At 35.6% G+C, this 25,992-nt stretch overlaps 1 protein-coding gene across 1 annotated transcript in view; it reads left to right on the forward strand.

The window, feature by feature from the left end:
- Window positions 1-13,204: 13,204 nt before the first annotated feature.
- Window positions 13,205-25,992, forward strand: part of LOC142322577 (angiotensin-converting enzyme-like) — a 90,940-nt gene continuing 78,152 nt past the window's right edge. Inside the window, exons 1-3 of the mRNA XM_075361652.1 lie at window positions 13,205-13,398; window positions 16,442-16,677; window positions 20,726-20,917. Of these exons, the coding sequence (XP_075217767.1) occupies window positions 13,205-13,398; window positions 16,442-16,677; window positions 20,726-20,917 (622 nt within the window). The remainder of the gene's footprint in view (window positions 13,399-16,441; window positions 16,678-20,725; window positions 20,918-25,992) is intronic.

Consider the following 25,992-nt stretch of genomic DNA (forward strand, 5'->3'; position numbering starts at 1 on the left):
CTCCTGACCAGGACGACCTGGAGGTCCTCATGGTCCAGGAGCCGTACACGGTCGGGGATAGCGTGGTCGGCTTCCACGGGGTTGATGTTATTCATTCTCGTGGGGAACGGCCGCTCTCTGCGATCGTAGTCGGCTCGCTCTCGTTGGGTGTCGTCTGGATACCTTAATTTTCTGACGACCAATTCAACGTCGTGCGAGTCACGAAGGGGTACGCTCGATGTTGTACTGGTGTCGGGATACTTCCAGCTTGGATGGAGTGTCGATGACTTGTTGGCGAAGTTGGGGAGGATTCTGGACGGTCTCCCGGGCATCAGAGTGCTTGTTGCTCTCGACGCTAACGCCAAGTCTTCCACCTGGGGTTCACCACTCACTGAGGTCAGATTCTCTGATAATTACTCAGACCCAATAGGGGCTTGGAGTGACGGCCAGATCCATACCGCGGTTTTTTCATTGTGCCGAGTCAAGTATCGCATCTGTTATAGCGTCGACATCGTCTCCGATAACTCAAGTTGTTTCGAGCAGTATCATCTTAGCCGTGAAGCTCGTCCAATCTGCCTTTTCAAACAACCATCTTTTAGAGATGGGGTATATTTTTCTTGTAACATCAGTTACAATTTGCACCGAGAAATGATCGATTCCATGCAAATCGTCTAAAACATGGAAGCTGTCCCTCGGTGCTATCGATCCTCTTATGAGTGCAAGATCTATACAGGACGTCGATCCATCTCTGGCATTGAAAAAGGTTCCTGACCCATCGTTTAAAAGCATAAGTTCAGAATTCATCAGGAACCTTTCCAATTCTCTTTCACGGGTATCTACTCGATCCGATCCCCAAAGAGAATTATGAACATTAAAATCACCCACCAGTAAAATAGGTGGGGGAAGCTCAGAAATTAATCGTGCCATGTCATCCTCCTTCCAATCAAAATTCGGCAGGTATATGCTGCAAACAGTGACCTGAAGCGGACGCTTCATTCTAATGGCGACCGCTTGTAGATTTTTATTTAGATCAATAGGTTCGGTAGTAGCTCTGGTCGATGTTAATATGGCTACTCCACCTCTGACCCTTACATTTGGCGGTTGATTTCGCCGAAATATATCATATCCCTTTAATTTAACATTTTTATTTCGGCAGAAATGTGTTTCTTGCAGACATATTCAAATCGGGTCTACATCTTGTACCAAGCGTTGGAGCTCATGGATGTTTGAAGCTCGATTGATGTCCCATTGTATAATCGACTCGCTAATTTTAAATTAAATTATTGCCTGGGTTTGCCTTTCGGCCACCCTTTTTTTCTCCATATTGCGAACAGCTTCGTGTTCGCGGAGAACGTCGTCGCCCGTGTAGCTTCTGGTCTCCAAATCGGAGACTACCGAAGCCGCCGACGACGACGGGCATGGATCGGCGCCGGATTCAGGCACCGATTGAGAAGCGGCAACCTGGCCGACCCCCGACACGGGGATCGCACCAGTCACCGCCCGTGAAGGCGGGGACACTTGCCCCCCCCCTTCTGGTTTAACGTCCGTTTTCTTCTGGACAGGAGCAACTTTTTGTTTCAAAGATGTATCATCAACATTCTCATCAACAGCAACTGGAGCGGGAGCAGGAACAGCAGCCGCAGCCTGAGCATAGGTTGTTGTTGCTCTAGGTCTGCGGGCATTTACAATCTTCTTTGCTTCGAAGTAGCTGACCTGTTGCAGGGTTTTTACTTCCTGCACAGCCACCTCGTCTTTGTAGACAGGACAGTTCCTGGATCTAAAAGAGTGCTGTCCTCTGCAGTTTATACAGGTAGGAGGCTCCTTACACGGCTCTCCTTCATGAACTTCATCACCGCACATGCATATTTGCGGTCTCTCACACCTAACAGCGGTGTGGCCAAAGCGTTGGCACTTAAAGCATCGCATTGGCTGCGGGTCAAATGCCCGCACGTCCAATCGATGTATCCCCGCTCTTATCTTCTCCGGCAAAGTGGGCCGGTTAAAAGTAAGAACATGAAAGGCCCAAGGTAGGACTTCGCCTTTCCTTCTGCTGTTCAACCACCGACATTCTAATACTCCCTGCGGTGCTAATTCCTCGATGATTTCCTGCTCCGTACAGTTTAGAAGATCCCGACAGACTACAACACCCCTTGAAGTGTTGAGCGTGCCGTGGAGATCGACGAGTACAGCAAAATCTCCTATCTTTTGGAGCCCTAGGATCTTCTGAGACTGAGCATCATTCACAGTCTCCACATAAAGTCCAGTAAAGTTTTTTCTTATTTCCTTAACAGAGCCTCCAGCGCATTTAGTTATTTCCCGAGCAATGAGAAAAGGACTCATCTTCGAGAAATTGCCATCTTCCTTTGTAATGACCAGATACTTACGTTTTGGAACATTACTATTCTTGAAGTAAGCTTTTTCTAGCCTCAACTTCATTTTCTTGGACTCCGCGCTCTTTCTCCGTTTTGCCTCAGGCGAAACGGCCGGTTATAGATGTGGGTGTTTACGTGAATCCTCTGCCACGTTTGGTTTTTGATCAGTTTGCATGATCGTTGATCCCTTCTGTAGTAAGGCTAGCCGCCGGGGTACAGCCCCACTCCAGGGCTACCAACCCTGGAGGTCTGTTCCGGTACTCCGGTGGAACCGGCATATGTGTTGGCAGAGAGCGGATGCGCAGTCTCTTCACTGACTCCAGGCCCTTACACACCAAGGTTTTCAGGGTTCCCATGCCCGAAAATCATGGGCACCTTAACTACATACATGCTTGCCATCGCGGGGGGCATGTGGACAACGAAAGGGCTCCGTTATACCTGCAAATAGCTTCGACCGTGGCCGCCACATCGCCAGCTCTAAAGGTTGTATCAATCGATGTCCATAATCGTTAAAAGTTTCGTACCTGCAGGTGGCCGCGAAATCCAGTCCTGAAATTCGGCGTGTAGATGTAATTCGGCCGAAAATGAACGTATCCGAGAACAACACTCTGAACCCCGTTAGACAGCTGAATGTATTGTACGTGAGTACAGCTGTTGCCGCCCTGGACGTGGAACGTAGATGTTGTGTTCCGGACGTGGGGATTATTATTATTATTAAACAGGACGAGTCAAAAATTATATACACTTTTGCCATAGCACACCTTCAAAGGTTCATATTGCCTTCTTCGCATGCGTGTTAAGAGTTGCTACACTGGAAGACTTCATTGAAAGGGGGACTACGATCAACAGCGCGAGTTACAGTCAAATGTTGGAAAACAAGCTGAAGCCCGCAATTCGCAACAAACGTCGGGGTTTGTTGTCGAAGAAAGTGTTGTTGTTGCATGTCAACGCCCGCCCTCACACGGCTCGCCACACCGTTCAATGCATTAAAAAGTTCAATTTTGAGGTACTGGAATCCATTCTTACAGCCCAGATCTTGCTCCTTCGCACTTCCATCTTTTTGGGCAGCTCAAGAATGCTTTGCGAGGTCGTCGATTTTCCACAGACAGACCTGCAGGAAGCGGTGCAAAAGTTCCTTCGCAACCGATCGAAAACTTTCTTCTTGGAAGGAGTACGCAAGCTTTATGACCGCTGGACCTAAGTACATTGACAAAGGAGAAGACTATGTAGAAATGTTTTGTACATGATTAACCCCTAACTTTGTGTAAATAAATTGTAAAACAGAAAGTGTTGATAATCTTTGACTCGACCTCGTATATACGATTATAAACATCTAGTGGTATCTGTGAGTATGTTATTCTTTCAAACCAAACCTACTCAACCAACTAAGCTCAAATTTTGGAAAAAATTTTATACCTGGAAAGAACATAGGATTATTGACATTACTAAATGTTTCACTGTTACAATATGATGGCCGTTTAATGGCTTGCGGTAACAACCAGATTATGATCCTTGCCGATATTCTCGTAGTATTTATACTACGGGAAACCGTTGGTCAAAACGAATTCAGAAACCACTTGCAGTATTTTAAATTGAATTAGTTAGAGAAAAAGCATTTTTTTCGATATCTCGTTGGGTTATCACGAAAAGTTCTTTAACACCGTCGCACCTGAAAGTTATAAATATTATATACAAGTCTCCTGGGCAGATGGGAGGGGCGAGCGAAGCGAGTCCTAACTAGCAAGTACATCATATAAATATACGTATGATAAATTGTAAATTAAATATATGTACGATAGACTTATATGTATGTATATGTAACTGTTCTTGGAATACTTTTAGAACGTTTTAGGGTATGTATAAAATACTAAATGACAATAAGCTTTTTTGGGTTGTCTTCTACTATAAGCTTTAATTCAGATTAATCAGTTCATTGCGCTTGGGTAATTTGAAATAAACATTTCAGCGGTTTAGATGTTTTTAAACTAAGTTTTTCGCTTTCAACTAGAACTGCCCAAAACTACAACAATTTTATTAATTTGTACTTTTATTCTACAAAAACTTAGGAGGTATTCGTTTTGTAAGAGAACCTGGGAGATCATGTTTTGTAAGTATTGTTTATTTGTTGATTAATTTTTTTTTTATTAACACATATATATATATAATTATTTCCCAATTACCTACTGATGATGATTATTTAGCCATTGAAATGACCATCTAGTTTTAGATTTTAAGCAAAAAATCTTTTAAATGTTTGTGAGCATTTTCTTGTTTGCCAGTTTATTTTGGTAACGTTTAGCATAGTTTTCCTTGGTAGATAATGGAAGATTCCGAGAATGTTTCATGTATTATAAAATTTTATTTTATTTCAACAGCAATTTTTATTGCAATATTGGTTTTTGTGTAGAACAAGTTTTTTTAACAAACATTTAGAAGTTTGTTTTTATTTCTATCGAAGATGCTATTATTCAATCGCAGTAGAATATTGAATGAACGGTTTACAATAAATAAACTTTATATTAAGGCTACAAATTTAACTTTCCAGCCTTAATATAAAATTAGCGTTTATTTTAAATAATCTCAAAAAGTCGTGGTTCATACATTGTATTAGAAAATCGTTGGAATTTAAAACAAATCGAGCTGGAGTAAGTAAACAGTATGCGATTATCTAACTGCAGTACAACAGAATTGTCTCCGAAGATTGTCTCCGGCAGTACAACAGAATTACAGTAGCTATTGATGAAGACACTGTTTAATACTTCCATGTCTGGTGAAATTCCTAAAACTGAAGCAGTGTATTATTTTTGTTACATGCTTAAAATGTAAACTGCAAACTTCAGTATATACAGTATTACTGATTTATTATATGAGAGTTTTTTCTACCGCTTCTTCGAGTATTACCGCTCTCGCATTATGGGAATTGTCTGTAACAATAAAAATACAAAATTTATTTCTTTAGAGACAAGTCGATTTAACGTTTGTATATAAAAAAGTCCCTGATCGATAAAACCTTAAAAACGAGAAACAGCTAATCATAATTTCAGTATACAAGAACCGTTTAAAAATACAGAATGATTCACGAAGAGTGTAACAAACATTCCGGACATATTCTACCGGTGAAAATAAAGAATATATTTTTTATAAACGTCAGTTCAGAAACGCTTTGTTAGCGAGTATCGGCTGGCGAAAGATTTCGCCGTGATTTCTGCGCCTTATGGTAAAATTAACGCAGACTGTAATTCTTGGGATCCAAATTACGGGTAAGTTTTTTAGTGGTTATATGTAAACTAACCTGAAAAATTAATATAGAACTGTATTTTTAGAGAAAACTGGGGTAAAAGACAAAAGATTGGGGATCGAAAAATACACTATTTTGTTTGGCGTAAAAATTAATTCTTTTGTTTTTTAATATTGAAAATTTTGTTTCGTTTATTACCTAGTTAAAATCTCCCACATTTTGACATGTCTTTTTTTTAATAAAATTCAAAATTCTTACGTTTGTATTTAGTTTCTGTAAACTTTATTCACACCATTTTTCTAAAAAACAAATTCTCTTCAAGTTTTGTTTAAAACTTTTACGTGTTTATTAGCTAACAAAGGCATTTCACGCCAAACATAAAATATTGTTTTTTTTCGACCCTCAATCTTTTACCTTTTATCCCGGATTTCTTGAAAACTACTAAAATACAGTTCTGGGATCTTGTTTTTTAAAACTTTTTCAGGTAAAATTTCATATAAAACAGCTAAATTTATCCCTTATTTTGGATCCTAAGAATTACATTTCTGGCTTACTTTTACTGCAGAAATCACGTCGAAATCTTTCGGCAGCCGACACTCGCTAAGAAGAATTTCCGAACCGATGTTTATATAAACTTTCTTCTTTATTTTCAAAAGTAGAATATGTCCTGAAAGTTTTCTGCATACTTCGTGAATCACTCTACATATTCAAATTAATGGATTTTAAAACATCATTTTACATTTAATCGTACATTATATAAACACCTAAATGCTGTAAGTTAATAAAAAATGTCATCTTCTAAGTGTACACAACCTGATTACTTCACAAATTTTCGTTTCAAGATTTCGCTTGTAAATGATTTTTATAAAAATACTTTTAAATGAGAAATTATGTGAACTTAAAATTTTCATTTACGAAAATAATAATACTAAATACACCTTGAATATTTAAGTTTACAAATGTTCGTAACGTATATCCATGTATTTGTATATAATCAAATCATCAGAGAATCAGAGTGAGAATATATTTCTGTACACGCAGCTAAAATTTCATTACATGTGAAAAATCTTTGCAAAATTAATTTACAAAATTATCAGAAAAAAGTAAGTCGCTATCTATTTGTAGAAAAGTCACAATTTATAGAACAAATCTGAAAAAGAAAAAATGACTGATTTTTTTTTCATTGTCATTTTGAAGATAAAAAACTGGACAGAAACGAGATTAAAAGTATCTTTAAAATTATGGATTCATTATAATTTTACGACCGAGTAAATTTTACAGACTCTTAATAAAATCCGCATTACCAAACAATCCTACTCAGGATTGTTTGCAATCCTACTCAGTAAGTGATTTCTTTATTTTAATTTACTGATATTTAAAGTCGTTTTCACTTAGTAATATACGATTTTCCAGTCATTATTCTGTTATCATTCCAATTTATTGATATCGATATCGTAATCTTAAACCTAATAAAATCATTTTTTTCTTTACGTGTACGAGTATATACTTAGCGTATGTGTAACTATTTATTTGTAATTAAAGAAAATTTAACTGTAAATGGCAGATTTTCCTAGATTTCCCTGCAAAAAACACCGTTCTATCCAGACAAAAGTGGAATTGTAATTTTGATTTAAAATTTAATATCTTAAGGTGAGTTGTTAATCAAATTTGTGTTGTCACAGTAAGGGGACAAACGGAAGGAGAATTGAAAAGTGTTAAAAATAGTGTGACATAGTTTACGATTGGTCTCATTCGGATTAATCTAGCTTACGGTTAGCCCAGTCCATATTTAAGGGTTTCCGAGAGCGTACATTATTAAACAGCTATAGATAAAAAAGTGCATTTTTTAAAATATCCTAGCCACTCTGAATTTCCTATCATATTAAATTTTACCATAATAATAATAATAATAATATTTTACGCAGCTAAAATTTCGTTACATGTGAAAAATCTTTGCAAAATTAATTTACAAAATTATCAGAAAAAAGTAAGTCGCTATCTATTTGTAGAAAAGTCACAATTTATAGAACAAATCTGAAAAAGAAAAAATGACTGATTTTTTTTCATTGTCATTTTGAAGATAAAAAACTGGACAGAAACGAGATTAAAAGTCTCTTTAAAATGATGGATTCATTATAATTTTACCATAATTTATAATATTACATATTAATTTATTTTTATGATTTATTAAATTTTACCATAATAATAATAATAATAATATTTTGGGGGAGAGGTGATATGTATTTACGCACGAAATTTTGGGCTCCCACTGGGGGTCTTATCCAACCGCCACCAGCAGACAACGACTAAATCCCTTTCTATCAGGTCTAGCCCAGAACAGTTTAACACAGGCCGTTTACTTCAGCCTGAGTCTACTATCCTAGCCTGAGACGGCCCCTACTTAATTTTCACGACTATTCACGTCAACCTTCTTGGTCCTGAGAATGCTCCCAACGATTGTTGTGTGTGGGCTTACACTCTCCCAGCTGCTCAGGTCCCAGAGCATCATTACAACTACGTTGTGAGGGTTCAGTGCTCCCACTGAAACAGAGACTCTCTTAGTGCTCCCTCTGAGGCAGAGATCCGCCTCCAGTGTTCCACGATCTGCCATCCACCGAGCAAATTTGAAAAAAGTGTGGCTCGACGTCACCCAGTACACCGGGGTAATAGAGGCAGATGGAGGACGGCGCTTCCTCTATGGCATGGATAAGCGTGGAAATACTGGTGACCCGTTAAAAACTGGATGACGTACTACTCCACCTTTCCATGCCACGCTCTGTCCACGATCTGACCAGAAGGATAAGCCTTGCGGTTCATCGTCCTCTGGTCTCATGGTCCCAGGTCTCTTGCCATACGAGAAACGTGCGAGTTTGTTCCTTCTCAGCGATGGTCTCCCGGTCTTCTCCTGCGAGCCGCCTGGCGCTCCCTTGCAAAAAGAGCAATAGGTATTACGCCAGCGATCACCATTACGACAGGCTCAGAAACCGTCCGATACGTGGAAGTGACTCACAAGGCCGCAGTGCATTGCAACTGCGCGAGCCGAGGCCCACATTATTGCCTGGGCCCACATTTCCGCCCCGTATAACAGGACGGAATGCACCGTGGACATCAGCAGTCGCCGTCTGCTGGCCTTCAGTCCGCCGACATTATCCATGAGCCGGCTGAGAGTGGTTATAGCTCTCGCAGCTTTGCTGGCGGTTCCCCAAATCACCATACCGAGCTACTAAGCGGACAACTTGGTTTTGACAATCTCGTCGTCAACCCACAGGGGAAGGAGGGTGTCAATCCGCTTCTTCGTTACAAACAAGATCTCCTCTTTTGCTGAGGGCTAGAGACAACCCATGGTCGTCCAGCCAGGAGCTGACCTTGTGCATTACTCGGAGCCTCAATTGAACCCACTGCACGTCGCGATCTGCAACATGTAGCGAAACTTCATCAGCGTACCCAACCAAGGCCGACACTTCAGGCACCTCCTAGAAGCCGTCATAGAAGGCGTTCCAAAGATCGGAGCCGAGAATCGACCCCTGCGCCGCCCCCGATGTGATCGCGGTTTTCGCCAGCCTGCCGCGGTCTCGTAGATGAGATCACGGTTCCTCAGGTATGCGTCCACCATTCTGAGGAGCTATCAAGGCACGTGAAACGAATGCTCCAGGACCCAAAGCATATCGCCCCACCGTGCAGAGTTGAACGCGTTTTTTACATCCAACGTAACGAGAAGGACCACAAGACACGAAAAATGATTGTGGTCCTCTGCTCACCGAAATACCTTAACAATCTCCTAGACTGCATACAGGTCGACCAACCCTGCAGGAAACCGTTAACAGCTTCTCCAATACCTTCCCAGCAGTGTCAAGCCTAAACAATGGTCGGTAGGAGGACGGCAACTCCGGGTCTTCTTTGCCCTTGGGACCAGCAAAAGACGCGTGATCTTCCATCTGGCGCTAAACACACCAGCCTCCAGACATGCATTGGACATGTGTAGAAGCAAACGGGGGCTGCAATGCTCCACTAGCTTCAGCCCGCGCTTCGCCCGGGACTTTTCTGACCTTTAGCGACCGTAGAACTCCCTCCAGCTCCAACATTGGTGAAGAGCGGGAAGTCGCCCAAGTCCCGAATAATAATAATTATTATTTTATCATCATCATCATCATTATTATTATTATTATTATTATTATTATTATTATTATTATTATTATTATTATTATTATTATTATTATTATTATTATTATTATTATTATTATTATTATTATTATTATTATTATTATTACTATTATTATTATTATTGTTGTTGTTATGATTTTAATTGATTATTTTATCTCTGTGTATTAAATTGAATTTAAATTTCTTAATGGAAAGTAGAATCTTATTCATCTAACATGGTGTCCTTATGTAATACCTGGTTATAAAAGCGTTATCTAATAACCTGCGCAATTTTGTTGAGTTTTCCCTGTTGCACACTTCGGATTTCGATTACGTTTGTACAAGTAGGTTTTGAAATTTAAGATGAAGAAAAGTCTCTAAAAAACGTTACAAAAAGTCAATAAGGGGTTCGAATCAGCCGTGTAGTGCAGACCATAACATGCAAATGTACTTGACGGTAGATTCTGACAGGTCACAATGTAATTTTTCTGCTTCCAGAAAGGAAGTTAAGATCAGATATTTAGCTATAGAATTCAAAGTTACTTATCGAACTATAATATTCTTTGTTTACTATCTTTGACAGGTTACGCGACTAAAAGATTTTGCACTATAGAATCGCTGATATCCACTACAGCAATTATCGACCGGAAAACATTATAGGCGGTCTGGAAACGAACGACGAGATAGACAGTCATATCTCTCACAAAAAAAGGACAATGTAGTCAGGGTGTACCCATAACGAGTTTCGGGGTGTATGTAGTGAAATAAACTGATATTTCATGTACGCTCTATAGGGACAGAACAGCATCTACTTTGTTAGATGTAATTAAAACATATATTTTACGGAAAATTATTTCTAATTTGTTAAACATATATGGTAGCCTAGGGAAATTTTCGTCATTTACAGTCTACCGTTCGGAAAAATTTCGTAGTTTTGACTACCCGATGTACGTAAGACGATTAGAGTCATTATGAGCATCTATGAAATGCCGGAATCTTAAAAATATTGTACCTCTTGATTCATACCTCGGTAATTTCTTTTTGAGGTACTGAAATAAATATTCAGACCTGTTTCAGCAAATATCGGCCGATATCCATGGTTACTGGTCATCGAATGCTGTCATAAATAGATTTAATTAAGATACCGGTATCAAACTCATTATAGCACTTGTATTAGTTGATGTAAATATATTTATACGTACTTATTTTCAAAATTTGTACCTACTGAAGACTTACTTTTTAAAGAAAATTAGTCGTTAAAAAAAATCTGGTGTACCGAGCGTAAGAAACCTTATCAGCTGACCTCTAGAATTAGTAAATGTTACAAAAATAATTGATAATAATGGATTGCGATGAAAGTTATTAAGTTTTAGTGATAAGCGATTAGCAAATAATATATGCACGCTCTAACTCAGTTCAAGGTCATATAAAGTCACCGGTTAGTGAAGAGATATTGCCTCGAGCGTGTGACGTCATAGGTGTGGGTCCTCGTAGCAGTGGATCTGTCTAGGTGTAAAGTCTTGATCCGATGGAATCCCAGTTCAAGGTCATGTGATGCCAGAGGTGTATTTGATCAAAGCGGTCGATCGGTCTAAATGCAGAGACCGGATCGGGTGGTAGCCCAGTTTAAGGTCTTATGACGTCGCAGGTTGGTATACAGATATTGCTACCGACCGGTGCTCGAGATGGGTTATCGGAGTTACGACTATAATGCAATATCGTATGAGGGTTTGGTACTTCCCTTCCAAGTATACAACGTTTATCATTTCAACCTTTAAGACAATACAGTTTTTTTTTTCTTTTTTGTCTGGCATTTCTCTCACCACCATCCCATTTGGTCCCCCTAAAGCATAAGACGGAAAGTCCGAGCCACAAACGGCTGCTGTGCCTGAAAACGGTTTATCGACCAATATCCTAATTATCTCCTAGAGCTTACCTAACTGCGTGAGTCGAATAAGCGTGGTACCCTACACCATTGGCTTGCGTGTCCCACCGCTCAGTCATATATTACTAAAATGGGTTGACGCACCCCGTCAACATACTAAAAGATATGACTTGTCAATAAGACAGTACAGTTACCGACCGAAAGCGAATCAACCCTATCGAAACGGGTCAGAATAGATCTATGCAAATCAAATGTATTCAATCTCTGTGCGACAATCGCACAAAAATTTAACCTGGAATTATATAAGTATAAAAACTTTCCGATGATAAAGCCAACGATATCGCATTTCTGATCATCACTAGGGAAGATATAGAAAGCTTGCTTACAAATTCAATTAAAAAGATGAGCTCTACTACGTTCAGCCTTGTTCTGGAATGTGAAGGTTTTGTACAGAAAACGAATGTTATATGGAATTAAAACGATACAGAAATCTGCAGCGGTGACATTAGGTAAACCATATAGTTAAAATGGTAGAGGCACTGGAAGAGTGTTTCTCAAATCTTACTAAGGCGGACAATAGTCGACATCTGGTTTGATGGCATTTTGCTCCGCATAACCGTAAACTGTAAAAGAGCGCGGTTACCGGACGATAACTACAAACAAGGATCAGGTCTCGGTAACCGTCCTTCTCTTGAGTCAAGGCAAAAAAACGTGCTATGTTAGAATTGTGTGAACAGTCACTATTCAACATAATCGAAAGCGCATTCAATAGCGACCTGGTTACAGGTCAATATCATGTATTAATTCACCAAATAACAGGATCTTATCTCTGCTTCTAGGAGGGTTACCGTGGTCAGTAAGTATATTTCCTATATTTAGATACACTAGGTTTGAAAGTTTTACTTTTCGCAGAATGTTCCATGCTATCGTTGCTGATGGTTCGAAATTTGTCGTCTGGTAAAATTGACTCCATCTGTTTTGTATTCAAAATTTCATTTATGAATGCATCCAATGAGACTATATTCTCATCCCGGGTATCCATTGTGATACATTGTATAACTCCATCATCGACTCCATGTTAGAGTTAGATTATGATAGCAATGGAAGATTCGGGTATCTATCTATAATATATTAACCAACTTTATAGTGTATAAACTGCATATAATTTAGGGCCGCGTTTCTTTCTTTGCATATGTGTTTGTATTTGACCGTGTATTCGATATTCCGTCTCCAGCACCGGCCGACGGCAACATCTGTATACCAACCTGCGACTTCGTATAACCTTGAACTGAGCTATCACCGGACCAAGACAGATTAACCACCTCGAGGCACCCAGATTTATGACGTCATACGCCCGAGGCCACATCTCTTTATCAACCTGTGACGACATATGTCGTTGAACTGGACTAGAACATACATATATTATCTACTGAGATTCATTCTTTAGTTACATCTCAATAATTCATTTGTTTGTTTGAATTATTGCTAACAATTTTAGTTCAGAGAGGTATTTCGATGAGCGAACTAGGACGAATAGATGACGAACTATTTGCGATGAATACAGAATCCTCTAAGCTAACGTGGTTTGCGATGACGGGAGTCATTAGCGATCAAGACAAAGATATCGAAGAGAAAGTTAACAGATTGAGCGAGGAACGCACCGTATGGAGAAACAGCAGGTGCGCCGACCTATCAAAACGCTCAAAATTTAACCACGATCAGGTGGTCCATAGAATGATCTACCTACTTTGTAGAGGTCCAAAATATACTCCTCATCAAGCCAGGTGAGTACTAGGTTGTAAAATAACTAAAATTGTTAACTGTAGAATTACCACTATATACTGAATTACTATACAATAATTAATCTTTAATTAAGCCAAACACAATCGGCGATCGGAAGTATAACCGATCACGTAACAATTCAACTCGATCCAATCAGAGAGACATTTATAACCGATCAGGATGTTCTGCGTCGGATGATAAAATGTTTGTTCTTCATCGAACACGATTCATTTACTTCACGACCCGAAAATTAAAGAAAATAACCGTTCAAATATAATAAATAAAATTAATATTTTTCAGGAGACTATATAAACTCTTTCTGATTTTATTTTATCATCTTTTACGTGTCAGAATTCTATTATTTAAACGGGTCTTATCTCGAAAACGGACACATTTCCTAAATCGCTATTATAATAATAAAAAATAAGTCTTACTTATATTCACTGTTATGAAGATCAAAACAAAGCGATATCCTGCAAAATTTGATCGAACGGCTCTCTGTCGACGTCACGTTGGCGCCACGTGAATTCGCATAAAAAGGACCCTAGCACAGATTACGATGTAATATTCCTTGTGATCCTGCCTTTTCACTCCTCCCCATAAATTCTCCACTGTGTTTGTATGCGCCCCGGCAATCGCAACTCGTAAGTTAACCGAGGAATTAACAGTTTTAAGTGTAAAATTTTAACCTTGTAGATCAGATATGTCATCGTAACTCCATCAACGATCATAAATTGAATTCGTCCCGGGTCTAATAACTCCTTTATAATACTTAGTAACGTCTCTTTCGTTCGGACCATATATACGAAACCTTCTTTTGATTTTCTACAAATTCCCGCAACCACTCACTGCTGAGAGTAGACCGTCTCCGCACTGTACTTTCACCTTGAAAAAAGAGATTCATCTGTTTACGCGTTCAAACCATTACCGCCTGTTATTACCGGGTTATGAAGTAATGATGTCTATATGCACTTTCCTTAAAACATTTTTCCGATCGGTTACAACGGCACAACCCGCACCAAATTCCAAAAATGTTTGTTCAAACAAAAAATAAAACCGGTATATTCCCTAATCCAAACGTAAAAGATATAATCAACTTTCGATTTCAGTTTGTTGGATTGCAACCGATTGAAAAACGCCATTATCTTCTTTGCCGCTTAACGAAAGAGACACTTCACGACCCTGTACGTAAAACCTAGAGTTATGTAAAATCCCTTCGGCTTGTAAAAAACGAACAGCATGTGTATGTTGTTTATCTGGCATCTCACGGGTTAAGTCGATTAAAACTATGTCGAATGAAAAACAAGCACAGGAAATACAGCAGTACAAGATTGAAATAATAGACTTCCCCGACTAGTGAACAGCCAGCGATTTATTTACGATAAGGTAAAGAAAGATTGAAGTATAATTACTACAACGATTTTTAAGACAAACATTTGCGATTTAATCTCGTATTTTATAGCTTAATCCGCTAATAATTTATATAAAGGTATTAATAATTAAGAAAATGAAAATTAAGGAACGCGTCCGCTTTCGAAATAAGACCCCTTTAAACTAATCTATTAAATAAAGCAGACAGAATATTGGAGTCTCAACAAAGACATTTCCGAGACTTCACCGGAAATATTTTAGTGAATTATCGATATAAAATAAGACTTTAATGATAGTTTATTTGTAACTGGGTAATCAGATGTGTTCGTCATTTTTTTCAAAATAACCCCATTTAAATTCAGTCGCTTTTTACAATATACTAAAAACCCGAGTATATCTTGGGCAAACAAGAGTACTCGAACGCAGCGTCACACGCCTGCAGATTTGAAGGAATAAAACCCGAAAGTGTGATTATATTTTGGAGATGAGGAAGCATCGGTATTAAATCACCGTCAATTATTTTCCATTATATAACAAAATACCTCTTACTAATAATTTATATAATTATTTTCTAAATAGACTTTTAAAGATTAATGAGATTTGTGAAGTTTTTCTTACACTATAACAAGATAATTTTAGCTACAGATGCAGACTCCTTGAAAATTATTTATTCTAATATTAACAGGAGTAACCCCATTAATAATAGATGTCAATAGGTACCCCTTGTAGGATCTGAAATTTTATCGATCTCGGTAATAGTAACGATTAAAAACTGAATTATATAATTATGGAATAAAAATCGACATCTCTTTTTTAGAAAACTTGAGGTATAGGTTTTTAAATTCCCGTAAAACAATTTCCATATTCTATCATAGCATTGGATAATTTATGGTTAACTAGAATTCCCGCCGCGGCTTTGCGCGCGCTAAAAAACGTATTGAAATTCAAAAATTGGATATAGTTTTTTAGTTATTACGTGTGAGCTGTTGCTCTCAGAAGTTATCGTTATTCATAACTTACCGGGTAAATTAAAACATTTAGAAAATCAATATTTTATTCCCAAAATCAAATTTTTAATGAAATCTGGAGGATATTGAAGTCATTCAATTTCGATATTTTCGTTACTTTATTCTAGTTCAATTTTTTTTCGTTTAATTTTAATCGCGTTGCTTCTGATAAAAAATATTTCGCGTTTCAACTTCTGCAATTTAATCGATCAAATCCATTTTAGTTAATTTTTAACGGTTTCTTACATTCGTTTATCTTCCTATTTTAATTCGATAAACCTCCTTTTAAATAGAACCGTCGATGAGGAGTCCCTAAAAAGATAACAAAACTTTTTTTAATTATTTTTTATTATAAAATGAATAGCGGAAAGAGAAACTATCAAATAAAAATCTTTAGTAGAACTTTTAGCTAAACGTTAATTATCCTGTCAGATAAATTTTCAAACTTATCTAACATGAAAATTCCGAAAATGGTTTTGTCGAAAGTCAAACTTTTTCTCAATACTCTGAAAATATTAAAGAGATACTCTGAGATTGTTTCTCTTAACATCAACGCGTTCTCACGCACCAGCAAGACCGCCCATGAGTTTGCATACAGTATATCGTTACCGTTAAGTAGTAAGTACACACTTTTCATATAATTTTATAAAGTTTCTTTTCTTTATAGGCAATTGACAGCGATTCTAGCCAAGTTACAAAATATATATACAGAAACACGAGTATGTCGTGGCGTTGGATTTCCTTGTTATTCTGGAGAACCCGGCTTGGAAAGGACAGTAAGAAAGAGCAAAGATGCAGCAGTCCTTCTTTGGGCCTGGGAAAGTTGGCGTGATTCTGTTAGAATAGCTAAACCGCTATATATGTCTCTTATCTCGTTACAAAATCGAGGAGCTAAAAATAACGGTAAGTAATATAAAAAAAATAAATGTATTATAAATATATCGGTTTATTAAAAATATAATGTCGATAGCAATTCTTTAAACGCAATCATACAATTGATTATCGCACGTTTTATTTATCCATCTATCTTAACATTTTTTTTTTAATAAAGCAAGGTATTTTAATAACAGAAAAATATAGCTTACAGAGCTAGTAATTGGGTGCAGTCAAATACGTGCAGTAATGTAACGCATTAAAGATAATTTTATAAATTTATATTAATTTTTAGGTTAAATTCACTTCATGCAATAGTTTTTAATTATTTTTTATTTTTTTTTATTTTTTAGCGCTAAATTTAAGTAAAATGATTCTCACCGTTCACCGCATACGAACAGAGAAGGTTACAGCCTTTTTTTTATTTCCCGATCCTTTTTCTGTTATTCTAATTCATTTTTATACTAAAGATTTTCTTTAAAACCCTAAGAAAAATACCCGTTATCGACTACTTTTTAAAATAAACTCGACAATTACCGCCGTACCGAATGCGAAAAAATTTCTAAAAATATGTCATATTAATCGCTTAATGACCAGTTTTACTACAATAATAAAAATACGTAGACCGTCAAATTTGCGGGTTTTTAGACCGACAGTACATGTACGTAAATCTACGAGTAACTATTCTTACTATATGGAAGCTGAGTCGGTGATTAAAACAAATAATTAAAAAAACCTGCTCCAGAGAAAAAAATCTTTGTAACTACCTAATTTTTTAATGTATAGATTACACAGATCCTGTTGCTCGTACGGCAACGCGCCGGGTAAACCATTTTCTTTTCGGATTAATCGCATTTTGATTTATAAATATCAACTTATCTACACATAATAATGGTTGCGTTTCGTTATTATACAGTTTTTCTTATTCGGCTTATAAATGCAAAGAAATTGTTTGTTTCTTTTACCATATAACGATTACTTACAAAATAGATTTAGAAAAAAAAAAGAAAATCAGATGAAGATCTGGATGAATTACCGGCTTACAATCCTGGCATGTATCGATAGTAAGTGCATTATAGTAATTTTTTTTTTGTTTTTTTACCTTTTACAGTAAATCTGGTTTTTTGTGATGTAAGGAGCATTTTCTCAAAAACCGCTCAACCGATCGCGGTGAAATATTCTAGTCGTAGTACGACGTACACTGATTTATTATCAGATTGATATTTACTAAGTAACATTTAAAAATATTATTTTAATATTTTAAAACGAATTCTGAACGGCGATCGATTACAAGTTTTTTCTCAGGTCCAGTACAATATTTTTTCACTGAATTTATTGAGCGTGTCTGAAAGTCCCTAATAAAACTACTGTAAAAATTTGGAAGCCGTAGGTCGAATAGTTTTTGATAAAATTTTCCTAACGTTTTTTATAGTGTTTTCTTTCATTCTTTCATGTTTTTAGGAAACATTTAATAGGTTAACTGTTAATAGTATCGGGAATAAAGTAAACCCGCCCTCTTTCATTTTTTACCGTTACGATGAAGCGAATCGTTTAGATCCCGACACGTGACAAACAGATTTAATGCGGCTACTGCAAATAAAATTTGCATCGATTTAAATATGTTATCGAACGGTGATGGAACTTAAGTAAGCTATGAAATTCACGATGTTACTATAGACTTTGATTTATACTGCCGTTTATTTTATTCTGTCTATTTTAAAAATGTATTTATTTTTAGTTGATTTTATTCGTACCTTGTAAACCGTAGTTTTGAGTTCTTCTTAAAAAAGATTTTCCTTCACGATTTGGCATGAAAATCCTATCGCAGGCTAATATTTATCACAGATCAGGATATTTTTAAATCGACGGAGAAATGGGAGAAGAAGATTTATCGTTTCCAAACTGGGAGTAGTGATTTTTCAAGATCGGAAATTAACTGGAAATATTTAGTTCCGTGTTATACTTACGTTCTACCTGTTTTTTTCATTTTTACGATCGCTTCGGTTACATTTCCGACAGTAATAATTGTTCTTTTATAATGATGAAGAAAAGGGTCGCTAAAAATCGAAAGCAGGACTAGGCGATTAGTAATTTTGCATCACGAATAGCCCGAGTCAAAATTTAACCGAAATTATTAATATATTTTATCGTATCTAATATCGTACTATCGATGGGAATTTCAGTTTTTCTGTGTTTACCCCCTCACAAAAAATAATCCGATTCCGCTAGATTCGTTAGAGGATTCACTACCGATATTTTATATATAACGTTTAAATACATGCATCGACAGCTTTGAAACGATGTAACAATTTTAACCGATATCGGTAGGTTTCTAATTATCAGTGACTATAGCGATAAACTGCGACAAGTTCTATGAAAAAATAATAAATTGTGGACGATGTTTTTAAACTTTCTCGGTAGATGTTTTTTTTTCTTTTACTTAGAAAATTTTTTAAATTCTATCCCGTACGTTTTGAATTATTACTTTTCGATCGAAGTTTTGAGTTCAGAAAACTGCATAATTAATAAAATGATTTATTCTAATATTTTGCCGATCGGAAAACAAAATTAAAATTTCATAAATACGAATAATTATTAATATCAGCTTTAAATATTACATAATGCAACCTATTTTACACCTTTTCTTTCTGAATTATTACATGATTTAGCGATAGAAATCGAAGCCCCTCGACGGGAATCGGGAAGTGAAACTAGTACGTACAGATGATGAAAAAAATGTTACGTCGGTTAATGGTAATAGCGCAAAATACCACACCCGTTTATAAACCGTTCAGAAATTCATCTCGGTACTACAAATATTAAAACAAACAGTACACGATTAAATAAATATTTAATCGTAAAAATAAAAATTAAAAATAATCGAAAAATTTATTTTTTTAAATATTTAATCTATTAAATAAATGTTCAATCGTAAATAAACAAACATAAATTCACCCTAATAAAAGATTATAATATTCTATAAGTCGCTCGAAGCGACGTTTCTTTCGTGCCTGTCGAGCACGTGAACATAGCACGGAGTAGGCGAGCGCAACGCTGATAGATCCCATCGACTGCATTAGCTCTCGTCTCTGCTAGCAAAACAATAGACGTGTTTGATATTTAAACGGCCGAATTTAAAAAACCTTGTATAACTAGACCCTCGAATTATAAGAATACTCCATGTATACCGTTTAACCTTTTTTTTAATACCCTGCTCAAAATTTAATGAAAAAAATATCTTAACTTAGTACCGAGTTTGAATAAAAAATACGAGGGAATTTCGAAATTTCAATTACAATTATACTTTTTTGAATTCGAGATACATTTTTTAAAAAAATTAATAAGTCAAAACATCGGTCGCTTTAAAAGATCTCGAAACTCATACGATTGAAATTTTCATCGAGTTCAGCCTCAGCCAAGGGTCTTCTGCAGAAGACTCCCATCTCTCAAAAGTTAAAAATATAAGTTGAAACTACAGTTTGTGAACTTATGTTTCTGGCAGTGTATTAATAAACAGTACTGTTTTATATTTTGATTAAAATTATTAAAAATACCTTTGGAGAAACCGCCATCAAGGAAACGAGTTGCTCGACCAGATACTGGAAGATATCCGTGCTTTCCGGCCGCCAGAATAACAACACGCACAATTCATTACGCTTCAGTTAGGATAGGTTGGATTAAGTTAAGATAGGGTTTTTTTTTAGAAAATGGGGCGTCTACTGCAGAAGATTCACGACCACAAGATATATCCTTGAACGGGCTCCCTTCTTCTACTTCACCACTTCTTTAAAATCTAACTTCAAACATTAATAGCATAAATACTCCTGTATAGAAGTCACGGGGGTCATATTTGAGAATTTTCGATTTCTGTGCCTCATGATATTTAAATTTACGAAACTAAAAAATTGAAGTGATTATTTATTACACTTGTTACAGTATACATTACTTTGTTTTCGTAACTACCGAGAAAGTAAAAATGTTGCTCTATACAAAGCATGTATAGAGCAAGTATATAAAAATGTTATCTCTAGATACCAGATATCAAAATAAACAATTTTTTTTCTTTTTACTATTTCAGGTTATAAAGAAATCGGGGAGTGTTGGAGAGAAGAGTTAGAAACACCAAATTTAAAGCACGTCGTCGAACAACTATACCATGACGTATTGCCATTTTTTACTCTTTTACATGCTTTTGTTAGACATAAATTATCTTCAGTGTACGGCAAAGATTTGGTTCCCTTACATAAACCTATACCGGCACATTTACTTGGTACGTAGTAAAATAATATATTTTATTCGTTACGATTGCGTAGTTATAAGCATATCATTAAAATAGTGTGTGTAACAGTTCTTGAGTCAATTAAGCGTTAATTAATTTTAATTTAACCGTTAACGTAAATGAAATTCAGTACATAGCTAAAATAAGTAAGATATTGACACACACGCTGTTAAAGGGGTAAGCTAAAGAGTTAATGATTAATCGCACCTTAAAACAATGTTTTAAATTGTTCCATTCAAACGATGCTCCTGATGACGGTATAACAGCCGAAAGCGCTCGAGTTAAATACATATTTTTGTCTTTTTATAAGCGTAGAAATTGTGTATGGAGAAGTTAAACTTTTCCGTACGGCATTTTGCTGTAGAGCGTTAAGGAGCGACTGTATTCTTCTCTAACAGACGATCGAGTTTATTAGCAGTTTTAATTGCAAGTTGTTCCTTGCTTTAACACCAACCCTCTTTTTATCCCGTAATTAATTGAAATTATGAAACCGTGTGCGCGCCGTATTGAAATTGTTAAAATACATAGTTTAGTGGGAAAAAAATTTACTATCTTTATTGACAACCAGCATCAAACCAGTCAAATGACTGAAGACAAAAAAAAAATGGACAACCGAAATAACAATTTTTTATTTTTTATTTTTGTAACTGTCGCGATATTGAAAATACCTATTCGAAAATTTAAAAAAAAATTATTAATACGCAGATATTTTTAATATTTAATCTTTGTTCTTAAATCTATCGCCACAATTATTTTTCTCATATTATAATTTTTGAAGCAAAGCTTCTTAACGCAGGTTGCGGAGTCGACTGACAAAAAACAAGCGTCACGCGCTTTGCTGCAGTATATCTGTGATACGATACACCTGACCGTATAGTATAGAAAACACGTGCTCTGACTTATAATAATGATTAAACTTCAATGTTTAAATTTTTCTATTTTATGTAAACAAATTCTTTTTAAAATACGTGTATTTCACTGTCGGTTCATATATCTTATTAATAAAAACGTTTATCGTTCGTGTATATTGCGTATACATTATTTTACACCATTAATAATTCATATAATATTGCGAACGAAGCTTCGCTTCTGTCACGTGTCCGCGCACCGACGCTCTCATTTTAATTTTTTTTTTATGATAAAGTTTAAGTTTTTATAAATAAATTTTAATTTTCAAGAAGAAAGCATAAAAAACACGCTATAATTTTGTATAAAACTGAATTTTTTCCATCGAGTGGTTTGCGAGACATAAGTTTTTAAAAAAGATGTTTTTCTTTTGCGGCTTATATTGCACTCGAATAGTCGGAAAAGAATATTCAGCTTCTGAACGTTCACCGATTACGAAGTAGGTACGTCTACGTAGTTAGAGAAAAAGTATACCGAAAGCTTATAGATTTTTTTTTTTAATTTTATTTCATTATTAAAGAACTATGTACACCTTTTTCTGTATTCAAAATTCCAGAGCCTTCTAACCAGACCCTTCATTTTCGTTCAATTTTTCCCACCTTTACATCTGCTACATAATCCTTCCGAGTTCTGAGCGGTCTGCTCCCTACACGAGTCTACCTCTACGCTCTACTAGGCGGCCGCCTATTACTTACATCCGACGCACGTTTCCCTACGACAGGAGTCTTTTTGTATCGACGGCATCCCCGTTTTTAGTCTTTCTTTTTATTCATTATTTGTTTCGACCAAGAGACGCTTAACGAGTTCACCGTTGAAAATCCATCTCGACTATCCTGTCGTATCTTATTGTTTTCTGTCATCCCCCGATTCTCTGTTCCACGTGTTATTATCTTTCTATCGATCGATATTAAAAACAAATAAAGAAGGAAATATTAAATATATTAATTAAAAATCAAAGTCCTCTGTGAATATTTTAACGGTTCGGTTTATAAAAATATATCGCTACGAATACAATTTAGTATTATTTGTTTAAATACGTCTAATAATTGTATTAATATTGTAATCAATTACAATAACACATTTAATAACCAACAGGAAACAGTTTTTTTAAAAAAAGGTGTTTAAGAATTACGGAAGAAAATTACAGAAGTCAAACGGTTTTAAAATATAATAACTGATTTCAGTCCTTTTTAAATGCAGTACGCTTTATTTTTATTTTTTTAAATCATATTGTAAACAGCAACAAACTGACCTTTACCGAGAAAAATTAGGCCGTTAAGAATATTTTCAAACCGGTAAAGAATAAAATTATATTTAATATATCTAAAATTATTATTATTAAAAAAGTAAAAGTATTTCTTTATTTTGAAAAAAGGAAAAACTTAATAACTTAGGTCGTACTATAATAATAAATCAGCAATTGTAACGCAGTATTAGAAACAAGAATAAATAAAAGATTACAATCACACAAATTTTCCCCGATGAAACGAAGCGGTATATGTGACGCATCGTTTCATGACGTAAAAACGAACATTATATTTATTGTTTTACTACATCTGCAGTCGTTTTTCTTTGACTACGATCCTTTCAGATCCTTTGATTTCAGATCCTTTATATGTAAAGGATCTGAAATAATGCGGCACAAATAGTCGGGCTATAGCTTTCTCTTACTAACGGTATTCCCCGTACGATGAACAGAATAAAAGCTTGTTTCGGTTGTACCCTAAATCTCACCGAGCTTGGCATATGCTGATACGTGACAGTATATTCGGCTAAGTGACGAATACAACAGGAAACCACTTCACTCTTCACGTTTCTTAGTACGCCTGGCACGGGATGCTTCTTAGTTAGATCGTTTTCGGAAGTAACTTCTGACTCGCGACCGGTCGCCTACACCGTTAACAGAGTTATAGAAATGTACGTACATACATACAAATCGACAAAACCTCTTGTTAATTTTCTAAATTAAAAAAATACGATAAAGTGCACAAAACTGGAAGATCATCGTACTAAAAAAAAATCAAATCGCTATAACAACGTAAATTTGTAACCGTGCACGTTGTAATTTTTTTTCTTGTAAACAAATAAATAGTGAAGTTAATTTTGACAAATAAGTATTTACTAATTAAATTTGTTGGTTCATTGCAATATTTTTAACTTACCCTACCGAAAAAATGAAAAATAGATTTTTATAGCGGCATAACTTTTTTTTTAAAGAATTCACCTGTATCAGATTTCATAGTAAATTACTGTAAATCCAGGCGTACAGGCCGAGATTTTTGAACCGGAAAAATTTATACACCGAAATTAAATTAAGTTATTTTCAGTTTTCTAGGTAAGTTTGGGAGAGACTCCGCAGCTTTGGGAGAGTATTCCGATCATGTATTTGCTCGGAACACGCACGGTAATATTAAGGTCAGACACGACTTTCATTCGGCCGTTCTGAACACGTAACCTTTAGGTCTTATTTAATTAACAAGTTTTTTTCTTTACGATATAATTTCGTCTATTATAATAATACATTATAAACATTTTAGAAACCGAATGAAAAAAAAGAAGGAGGTTCTCGACCTAACCCGCGTGTAATTTTATTAATTCTACGTACGTTGGAGCCTTACTTTCTACCGTACGTACTGATATTGAAGATTCATTTTTAATAACCGAATAAGGTAGGTCTCGGCATAAAAGACTTCTGTTTTAATATAAAGCATTTATCGCTTATCAAATAAAGCTGTAGAAGTTCCTCGGGTGTTGGTCAGTTAGTAACGAAACGTAACTTCCGTCTATAAAAACGACACGAAGGTACTTTTTTATTTATTTGTCGTAATTAAGTAAGAATTGTTTTGCTATAAATATATATGACGTATAATGTGTCATTCAAAGTATTTTTAACGCCAATTAAATATTAAAAATACAATAAGAATGATTTCACAAAAAATATTTTGGCTTTACGTTTTATATGTTAATAAATATATAAACTTAAGGAAAAAAGTCTACAAATCATAGCTCGCATTCGATAATAATATTTCTTTACATCAACATCTTAAATTTTATCAAAAATTAGGGTTTCGGTTTTTATGCGAATGGATTTAAATATTTGCAACATTTTTTGTAGACCAACTCGTATTTTAAATAAATAATGTTAATATATATTAACACAAACTTAAAAATATAAATCCGGTTTCCGGAAACTTACGTAAAAAAAATATATATATACGCGAGTGTAAACTGAAATAGCATATATGTACACGCGCACGCACACACACACACACACACACACACACACACACACACACACACACACACACACACACACACACACACACACACACACACACACACACACACACACACAGAGAGAGAGAGAGAGAGAGAGAGAGAGAGAGAGAGAGAGAGAGAGAGAGAGAGAGAGAGAGAGAGAGAGAGAGAGAGAGAGAGAGAGAGAGAGAGAGATAAAGAATAATGCTCTAGTTTTTTTTGTAAGTAAAAATTAAATACTTGATATGTTTAATTGAAAAACTGTGATATGGATATTCCAGTTCGAGGTGTATAATAGACTAATTTAATTAAAACAATTTATTTGTGATTACTGTAATCCTGCTGATAATATTAATAATAAGGTAACAGACTGCAATGTTTATATACGATTCTAACTAGTTGTGACGGTAATTTAATATACAGAAATCCCCAGCGACAAACATTCTACTTTCATCCTAATTCCAAATCCAGATTAATTTAAATTAAATTAAACTTCATTTTAAATATATTTCTTCTCTCTGTAGATAGAAAAAAATGCCTTATAAGGGTATTAAACATTTGTTTAATCGAGTATCACATAAATATGCTGGAGGAAAAGATAATAAAGGTTAAAATTATAAATTAGGTACGTGATGAATACGATGGAGAAGATTGTTCACGCAAACAAAAAAAACTTACTTGTAAATATTTCACCGACTCCTCATTCGTCAACATCTTATAACAGGTTTTTTTTAAATTATATTAAAAAATAATCCTTTCCGCTTTCCTTAACACTTTTCTATTTTAATTATTTTTTACAACACAAAAAATAAAATCACAAAGAAAAAGGTTTTATAGTAACACGGGGATTTTCACGAAATCTTTAAAAAAATAAATATATATATATTTATTTTAATTAATTA

The sequence above is a fragment of the Lycorma delicatula genome, chromosome 4 (genome assembly GCF_047948215.1).
Source record: "Lycorma delicatula isolate Av1 chromosome 4, ASM4794821v1, whole genome shotgun sequence".
Taxonomy (NCBI): Eukaryota; Metazoa; Arthropoda; class Insecta; order Hemiptera; family Fulgoridae; genus Lycorma; species Lycorma delicatula.